At 41.6% G+C, this 9,744-nt stretch overlaps 1 protein-coding gene across 1 annotated transcript; it reads right to left on the bottom strand.

Annotated features, from left to right (window-relative positions):
* Positions 1 to 3,446: 3,446 nt before the first annotated feature.
* Positions 3,447 to 8,811, bottom strand: ACTC1 (actin alpha cardiac muscle 1). Its single transcript, XM_006273980.4, has 7 exons — positions 8,741 to 8,811; positions 8,501 to 8,655; positions 7,290 to 7,614; positions 6,570 to 6,731; positions 6,258 to 6,449; positions 4,147 to 4,328; positions 3,447 to 3,780 (listed from the first exon to the last, which is right to left on the bottom strand). The coding sequence occupies exons 2-7, from the start codon at positions 8,627 to 8,629 to the stop codon at positions 3,637 to 3,639; spliced, it is 1,134 nt and encodes a 377-aa protein (XP_006274042.1). The 5' UTR covers positions 8,630 to 8,655; positions 8,741 to 8,811; the 3' UTR covers positions 3,447 to 3,636.
* Positions 8,812 to 9,744: the final 933 nt, after the last annotated feature.

The following is a 9,744-nucleotide window of genomic DNA, read 5'->3' as shown; positions in this document are numbered from 1 at the left end:
ATCATTATCTGAGGCTTACTGCAGGTATGGCTGCTGTGGTACTTGGCTCATGCAGGCCTGCCTGCTCAGAGTCCCTGACAGTACTTGGCCCAGGCAGGTCTGCCAGATCAGTCCCTGCCTGACAAGTAATCAGAAGTTGGCATGCTGCTTATTTTTCTGCTATCTAGTAAATAGCAGCCTCCTGACTCTTTACCATTTGTTTTTCCTGTAGCTGCAGGGATGCTAGTGATCTATACCTCAGGCAAAAAAGATTCTGGGTTCAAACCCTAGTGATGTCCCATATGGGACTTGAAAGAGTCAATATGGTTTTATATCATGGAATTCCTATTTTTATCAAAAAACTACACAATTATGTCTACAAATCTATCTTATGAAAATGTTGAAGTTGCAAAATCAGTCCCTCAAAAGTACACACTGGAATCAAGGTTGTCCATGAACATTTAATGTGTTCCCATTAAGATTATTCATATGGGCATTTTACCTATTATCACAGAGGAACATTCTGTTTTTTGCATGCATTAAAGCAGTTGGCTTGCAGACTAAAATATATATGTTAAATCCTGTATTGCAGAAAGCAGTTACCATTAGGCATAACTTTCATTCTGACATTTATTAATATTAGAAAATTGTATATCAGTATTCTTTTAACATGTTTATTTCATTTAATGATCAACATATAGTTATCCTCAATAGTATGAACTTCACTTTAAAGTCTCTTATTAATGAAATCCATGAGGTGCATTATTTACACTTAAAAACTCCTCACTGAGCCAAAATCCTATTTCTTTCAATTATCTTCTGGCCTCTAATCCTAGTTAATTAAAAGTTTCACCATATCAAGACTGCAAATTTATGTTATACATGAGAGCAAAATCCAGATAAATATGAATATATACATATATGATGAAACACTTCCATTTGGAGGAGAGATGAAAGAAAAGCATTATTTCTCTCCCTTGTTTTATATTCAATTCATTATATATTTGCATGTTCTTTGCTGCTCGTGACAATCACCATAAGCCATAAATTATGAATCCAAGAACGTCTTTGCAGGGGAATCCTGTCAGTACCATCATGTTATAAGTGGCATTCTTCAGTTCCCCCTTCATCCCCATATGCTCAAGGGCCCATAGCTATGAACTCCTACTCAGGGTCTTAAACATGCTGCCAGCTAAACGCCTGCCATTCCTAACTCAAATGTCAGTGCCATTCACAGACTTATTGTCTCTGCATACCCGTCTAACATTTTGAGCTTCTGTTAGCTATTTCACTGGAAGCAGTTTGTGTACAGTTCACAATCCCACACTAATACCTGGGATGACCTTTATGACTGACTGAATCTTTCAAATTAGCAAGGGCAAACAAATAGCAAGGACTCTGCATGACAATGGGACATCTACCTGAGGCGCTACATCATCGTAGCAATGAGCTATGACGACACACCTTGTCACTATGGGGATGTAGCATTGGTGGGCACGAACCATGACACCAATGCTACTGCATGGTAGCGACAAGCTACTGCGCAGTAGCTCATTCCTACTGCACAGTAGGGTCGGAAATGACCCGTACACCACCAGATCTGCGCAGTAATGGCAGTTACTGGGGTGTCATTTAGTACTTGCTTTAGCAGTAACAACAAGCAAGTACTTGCTTTAGCAAGTACTAAATGACTCCACAGTAACAACAGTGCAGTCAGGTACATGTGTAGACGCACCCAATATTTAATTAGTTAATTAGCAACTATAATTTTGATTGTTCATATTTATGCAACACAATAAGCTAGCAAATTTTCCATTTTATATTTTTAGCTATACTAAAAATAGAGAGCAGAGAGCCCACCCAGCCCAGAGAGCATGCCGGGATGCTGGGGTGTCTGGTTTAGCTTAAACCAGCACAGGGTCTGACATTGCAAAAACCAGTTTGAACCAAATCAGTTAAGTCTGATATTACATTCGGCCAGGTTTATCTCAAACCAGTTTCAGCTATTTTCAAACTGGTTTATGTGTACTGAACATCTGTTCTATTACAGCTTTAAACCAGTTTCTGATCACTTAAACCGATTTACGTGTAATGTCTGTCCCTAGCCCTGAAGCTCTAGGACCAGATCTGAGGAAGTATCTGATAAACTTTATTTTTAATACAGCCCAAGGGTGTGACTAAGGTAGATGCCTTCTTATACATCCAATTCCATTATACATTAAATTATAAAGCACTGCAAATAAGAGAAACAAAAAGGTTTTCATATATTCAAATGGCTAAATTTAGCAGAAAATGTGTTATTCTGCTTATTCACCAACCATATCCAAATGTCCATGATTTTATTCATTCTCTGATAATAAAGGTACATGCCATTGCTTGCTTTACTAATCATTAAATTGTTTAGCAGATGAAGAATAAAAATGATTTCAGACTACTTTTGTAACATGATCTTTATGCTCTTTAAAACCCAGTGATTTTATAGGGCCTTGATACAAGACCCTTGTATTTAAATATTTACTTAAATTTATATATGTGTTTAAGTGCATTTCTAAATTAAGAATAGATAAGATTCATCTTTATATTTTATAACAGGAAACTGACTGGCTTTGATATTTTAGTGAGTTCTCCAGGTAATTTTTACTATGTATTTCATTTTTTAATTTCTAAAATATAACCAGCCAACAGTAGAGCTAGGGAAACAAGAGTGAGGAACAGGAAAACAAAAAAGACAGTGAAGACTAGATATAGTCTCATCTCAGTATCTGGGTCAAAAGGATAATAAATATACAGATTAAGAATTAAAAAGTGCCTAGGACACTCTGGATGATGCAAAAAAAAATAGTCATTACAGCAATTGTATGTTGTACTTCAAAGGTTTGCTTGGTTCTTTTGAATTAAGTACAAAAAGGCTTTATTTCTTTTTTTCCGGATTTAGGGTGGGTTTGAAGAGATAGGGAGGTGAGCAAGTTGTCAGTTTAGATTAATGTTTTACCACAAATGTGTATAGCCTTTAGAAGACAATCTTAAAATCTTAAATCCTGAAGAATCCTAAATTAATTAGTTTTAAATAACATTCTGAACATATTAACATAATTATCCTCTTTCAACATTTGGTATGTAGGACTTTGGCATTAAAATACTTGGATTATTACTAATGCAATTTAAAATTCATCTTTAAAACCAGTAAACAAATGCAAAAGGTTTTCTTTCACTTGCCCGACTTATTGAATTTACCCTGAAGCTACTATTTAAAGGTCTCAAATGGTATTTCTTTTGTTTTCAAATTCCAAAGGAAGAGTGAATTAATAGTATTTTGTGTCTAAATATGATAAGCTGCCCATAATCAGATCAGCTGAGAGAGACACCCTTGTATTGAAGACGCTGACATGTTCAACAGTAGTTTCTGAACTCTTTTTTTGCTTACAGATAAGTTTTTGCAACAAAAATAATACCAAAAAGGCAGATCATTTGTAGGTCGCAAGTCCCAGATCTTGTTTATTTATAAAGCAATAAATATTAGAAGAAGCACAAATAAATTGCATGGGTGTGTAAACAAACTGTACAATGACTGAAGAGAGTTCAGGAAGGATTGCCAAAAGACTCCAAGAAGCATAATATCATCATCCTGAGTGGGAGGTAAATTTGAGGGAAAGGTGCTTAGAAGCACTTGCGATGAACAATGGATGGACCAGCCTCATCATACTCCTGTTTACTGATCCACATCTGCTGAAAGGTGGACAGAGATGCTAGGATAGAACCACCGATCCAGACAGAGTATTTACGCTCAGGTGGGGCAATGATCTATGGAAAGATAAATTGACAAAAATCCTCATCAGTTCAATCTCTCAGTTTCTGAACTACTTATATATATGTCGTCTTTGAAATGATGCAACATAATAAATTACTAAGGACCTCTTAAAATGAAATAAATAAATAAAAGAATGTTCCTATCTTAATACCAATATTATCTCCAATATTCTCAAGGGCAGTTTGCAGCATAATGTTCCTCTTCCTGGCAAGTTCTCCCCAGTATAATTCTATTGACTTCAGTAGAATTACTCTCAATTTCATTTACAGCCTTTGGTTCTTCACCTCTCCCAACCCAAGGATTTAGACAGTTGCTAAATTCTGAAAAATGGTTTCTAGTTTATAGAACAAATCCCTCACCTTGATCTTCATAGTGCTAGGAGCTAATGCAGTGATTTCTTTCTGCATGCGGTCAGCAATACCAGGGTACATGGTTGTACCACCTGAAAGGACGTTGTTAGCATACAGGTCCTTTCGGATGTCAATATCACACTTCATAATGCTGTTGTAGGTAGTTTCATGAATACCAGCAGATTCCATACCTTGAAAGACAAGACGATTGATCAGCATATTATACTAGGGAGATGAGTTTTGTGTAACAGATCTGTTAGCATTTTCAGCTACTATTGGTAACCATTATTATAATTCCATAAGAGTTAATTTAATAATAAACACAGCAACAGATAGAATTCCCATCCTGAAGTGGTTACAATATAAAACAAAACATGAGTGAGTGAGTCAAGTAAAAGAAGGTTGTAGAACAAAGATATCATTACCGGTTAGTTTTAAATTACTGCAAACCAAAAAAGTCAGTTTTCCCAAGAAAAGGTCACATGGTAAAAAAAGATGAGGGATGACATTTGATGCAAGTGGGGTAAAAACAAAGTGTGTTGCAAAAAGCAATAAGAGGATCAAGAAAAAAAAAAAAAGATATGTACATATGATATAAATGCACAGAAAAAATATATATCTATATTATATAGAAAAATATTATATGAAAATAAAAAGTGGTAAATTATGCAAGGTCTTCAAAGTGACAAAGAAAAACTTTTAATTCAATCCAGTAAAAAAGCCAGGACTTTCAAAGAGCGGACTTACATGGACAGAAGAAAGAAAATATTAGCAGTAGTATTTTGGATAGACTGGAAAAAAAGGAGAATGGAGAGGCCAGAGAAGGTACAGTTATCAAAGCAAACCATGATCAGGATATGGAGAAGGGTATTAGCAATGAGTGTGAAGGAGAAAGACAACAGAAGCAAATGTTCATAGGTTACATTCCAATGCATTAGTTCAACAGGTGCTTCCTGAAAGGGCTGAAACTAGATCCACAACAAGCTGTCAGCTGAGGAACAACTGCATTTAACACTCAGAGCTTATACTATAAACACTTGCTGTATCCATCAAGTTTTTCTGGCTCAACAACAGAGGTCAAAGTTTACAATCTTGGCTTTGACTATATTTAATTAAATTGTGTGTAACTAAACACTACGCAGATGCACACATTTTTTAAACATTTAGCTAGACAAATACTTCAAATACTGTTCCTGAAAACTATTTTCATCATCAGTGCATCAAAGCAAACAGTGACACTTTGCTAATGCTCAGAAATTTCTCTCTGGTGAATAACATTTCTACAATGACAGAGTCCTGTAATTATAACATGACAGTGAAACAGGGACTACTTACTTCAAATTAGGTGTCTGAGAGATGGATATCTGGTGCTGCCCCTCATCATAGGTTAAGAACAATGGGCAAGATCATCAGGTAGTAAGCTGGAAAGCAGGACAAATGTGCACCCTGCTTTCCAGCTTAGACTAAATCTAAATCGTGTGTGTGTGTGTTTGCGCACGCATGTGTATGTATATAGCATAAGCTTATGTGAACTGGGAATCAGAATTTACACTACTTAAGGACCTTTCCGAGTATAATTACAGCAGTCTGCATTTCATGGAGGTGAATTTTATGTAGCTAGCTGATAATCAGGCTGGAATAGAAGCAGGAAGAACATAAATCAACAAGCCAGGTTCTCAAGCCTGTTTGTATCACTCTCCTACCATAAGGTGCTTGAAAGAAAGCAGTGGAGCCAGCAGAAGATTCTTCCTGTGTAGCATAAAGTAACAATAGTGTCTCCTATAATGCCAACATAGGGGCCTCTTTAATTGAAGTGATCATGTGATCTGGGGATTCACAGTTGCTAGAATGCTCCTTAGGGTTGCTGACAGCTCATCAGTTACAAGATGAAGGGTATTTTAATCTTTACTGGAAGACTGGCATAGCGCTCAGCTAGCAGCCACCTACCCTATGATCTTCTCCCACACATCAGTTAGCTGGACTGGAGAATCTAAACTATTGTTTTTGTTTGGGATTATGGCAAATTTAGCTGAGATAGATAAACAGAAAAGGGGTGTTTTCAAGGCTTTACAATTTACTCATATTTACTGCTAAAAGAAGCATTCTGTGAGGCCACCTACCAATGAAGGATGGCTGGAACAGAGTCTCAGGACAGCGGAAGCGCTCATTACCAATTGTGATCACCTGACCATCAGGCAATTCATAGCTTTTTTCCAGGGAAGAGGAAGATGCAGCAGTGGCCATTTCATTCTCAAAGTCCAGTGCAACATAGCACAGCTTCTCTTTGATGTCACGGACAATCTCACGTTCAGCTACAGGCAAACAGAAAGCAAGTCAGGGTCTGAAAACACAGGTGTTAAGGGAAGAAATTCCTGCATGGCTACATAAACAAGATGTTTATAAAAGAAGTCATGATGATGAGTTTTACTTACCTGTTGTCACAAAGGAATAGCCACGTTCAGTGAGGATCTTCATGAGGTAGTCAGTCAGATCCCTGCCAGCTAGATCTAGACGCATAATGGCATGAGGCAGAGCATAACCTTCATAGATAGGTACATTGTGGGTAACACCATCACCAGAGTCAAGAACAATGCCTGGAAGGGAGAAATGACTACACTCAGATAAATCTGGGAGCATCTAACACATTTTTTCAGAAACCTTATGACATTTCAATATACAATTGAATATGAATTGGTCACAACTGGACCAGATCTTCCATTAGTGCAAATCAGTATAATTCCACTGTCAACAATGACTGCAATGGATCTGGCTCATTATTTCTGTCTTAGCTAACATAGCTATTCCCAGTTAGCAAGAGTGATCATTCACTTCAAACAGATGGTTTCCATTTATTTTGGACAAAATCTTAGTTGACTCTTCCTCATCTCATCTGTGCTCGTGTCTTTGATACAATTTTTACACCAGAATAATTTGAACAACTCAACTGTCACTACTGATTTCCAATGACTCACTCTTCAAGCAATATGCATTGACATTGTTCTGTCAATAGACTCTTCTGGCTTCTTTACCATGATCAATTTAATTATACTGTTTCTATATAATTTAAACACTTCAGAATTTGCTCCCAGATTTCAGTTTTCTTTTGGAAATCTATATGAGAGAATTGGAGTAACAGCCAGTTGTCTTTTTACCTGTGGTACGACCAGAGGCATACAGAGACAACACAGCCTGAATGGCAACATACATCGCTGGCACGTTGAAGGTCTCAAACATTATCTGGGTCATTTTTTCACGGTTAGCTTTAGGGTTCAGGGGGGCCTCTGTGAGCAAGGTGGGGTGTTCCTCAGGGGCCACACGCAGTTCGTTGTAGAAAGTGTGGTGCCAGATCTTCTCCATATCATCCCAGTTGGTGATGATGCCATGTTCAATGGGATATTTCAAAGTCAGGATACCTCTCTTACTCTGAGCTTCATCACCTACATAGGAATCCTTCTGACCCATACCAACCATCACACCCTAAAGCAGATGAGAGAGAGAGAGAAAGAGAGAGAATAGTTTATACGAGTAGAAGTACTATCACTGAGCAGAGACGGAAGCATGCCAAAGAAGTGGGAGAAATATATGGAGTACCATGCCAAAAAGTGGCTGTCGAGTCCTAGAGAAGTAGGGCTGGAAGAGACCTCCAGGGGTGATCTAGTCCAACCTCTATATGAGGCAGGATCATCCGTCTCCAAGCCATCCTATGCAAACCATAATCTAAATGCTACATACAGCTCACAAGACTATTAAGCCAGGATGCAGTTAAATTTTTTTTTTTTTTTAATCCCTTCTCATTTTATTGGATTAAATAAACACCCCCAAAAAAGCCATTTTTTGTTCAAATATCCCAAAGCAAAGCATCCAGTACCAAGAACTGAAGGTACAGCTGGATGAATGAATGAAGGGAAGAATGAAATGAAGTCTCTCCTCCTTATCTCCAGGACTGTGAAGTGCATCCCCCGCAGCAGTCGTGATCATTGGCAAACTAGAAAGCATCTGCCCCCTGGAAACCACTCCACAGACACCAGATAAGGGGGAGAGGGAGGAGCAGGGGATGAAGCCACCCTCCCTGCCTGTCACCTGGACAGCTGGGAGAGTTATCCCGGGATTCCCAGCCCGCGGCAGGCTTTTTGCAGAGGAAGTTAGCCCAAAACGAACTGACTACAAGTTTCCCCGGTGCCGGCGGCCGGTGCAGCGGGAGCAGGGGCGGCCGTGAGGAGGGAGGAAGGAGCGGGGAGCGACCTTCCAGCGCGGAAGGGGAGCGGGAGCGGGAGCGGGGCGGGCGGGGGGCGCTGAGCCCGGAGGGCAGAGCCGGGACAAGCAGCTCAAGCCGGGACAGGACGGGACGGGGCAGGCGGCTCACCTGGTGCCGGGGGCGGCCGACGATGGAAGGGAAGACGGCTCGGGGGGCGTCGTCCCCGGCAAAGCCCGCCTTGACCAGCCCCGAGCCGTTGTCGCACACGAGCGCGGTGGTCTCCTCGTCGTCGCACATGTCGGCGGGCGGGCGGCGGCGCGGGGCTGAAACACAAAGCGGCGCCTCCAGTGCCGGGCGCGGCTGCACCCGCCCCGCCCCGCCCCGCGGTGCCCGGCGCTGCCTACTCACCAGCTCGGCACCTCCTGCGAGCGGTCCTGGGCAGAGCCCGGCCGCGAGGCGCCCCTTTATCCCCCCCGGCAGCCGGGGGCAGCCGGCCGCCTTCTCCTTATTTGGTCGCCTTCACGCCCTGGAGGAGCAGCGAGGCCATTCATGGAGTCGAGGCGAGGCGAGGGGCGCGCGGGCTAGAGAAGCCAGGGCGCCCCGGGCCATGTAAGGCAAGCCAGGGGTAGCGAGCCCGCGGCAGAGGGGATGGCCAAATAGGGAACCCGCCGGGAAAGCCAGGCCCCCTCCTCCCGGCCTGCAAAGAGGGGTGCCCGCCTGGCCCCTGCGGGCCGCTGCCCCGCTGAAGCGAGGCCCAAATCTGCCTGAGGCTGCGACTGGGGAGATCCCCTCCGCCCCTGGGCTGCTCTTGTTGGCTTTGGGGTTTTGTCTCCTTTAATCTCTTTCTGCTTGAATTCAAGGCCAGGCTCAACGACAGCAGGGTGATGGATGAGCCCAGGCAAGGTGCAAGACCCCCATGGGCTTTTCCTAGCGCTAAGAAAGCAGCATGCACTCAACTGCTCTCTAAAGCACCATACAAAAATATCAAAGTAAATCAACCTTTCCACTGCCTTTTTGGCTGGCAAAAAGCAGGGGCTTCTGGTTTATGTGAACATGCAGATGTTGCAAGTCCCCATCTTGGGTCCTGTTAGTGCCCACTGGATCAGTAATGCACAATGATATGTGCTGGGCGGAGGAGTAAGGAATAGCTGGGATGAAAAAACAGCCCTGGTATTAATGTAATGTGGCAGCTGGTTTCCTGCTCAGTTGTTGAAACATCCACATTGATCATTTGTTCCAGCGGTACAACCTAAAAAACTCCATCTCTCTTAAAGGATTTTTTTTTTCAGTTAAAAATAGAAAGACTGGAAAGGCATCCCTTGAGTGGGTTTGGCCTGCTATGCAAAGGCACAGATTGTCAATGCATGTCCTAAAGGAACTGCATTATACTGAACAGTACAGTGTCCTTTGGG

Source organism: Alligator mississippiensis, chromosome 2, assembly GCF_030867095.1.
Source record: "Alligator mississippiensis isolate rAllMis1 chromosome 2, rAllMis1, whole genome shotgun sequence".
Lineage (NCBI taxonomy): Eukaryota > Metazoa > Chordata > Crocodylia > Alligatoridae > Alligator > Alligator mississippiensis.
This window is presented reverse-complemented; position numbering and strand designations above follow the sequence as displayed.

Coding starts and splice junctions, on each gene's coding strand:
- ACTC1 (XM_006273980.4), bottom strand. CDS start 8,629: ATGTGCGACGACGAGGAGACCACCGCGCTCGTGTGCGACAACGGCTCG. Junction 7,615..8,500: donor TCGGCCGCCCCCGGCACCAG/GTGAGCCGCCTG, acceptor CATCTGCTTTAG/GGTGTGATGGTTGGTATGGG. Junction 6,450..6,569: donor CTATTCCTTTGTGACAACAG/GTAAGTAAAACT, acceptor GTTTGCCTGTAG/CTGAACGTGAGATTGTCCGT.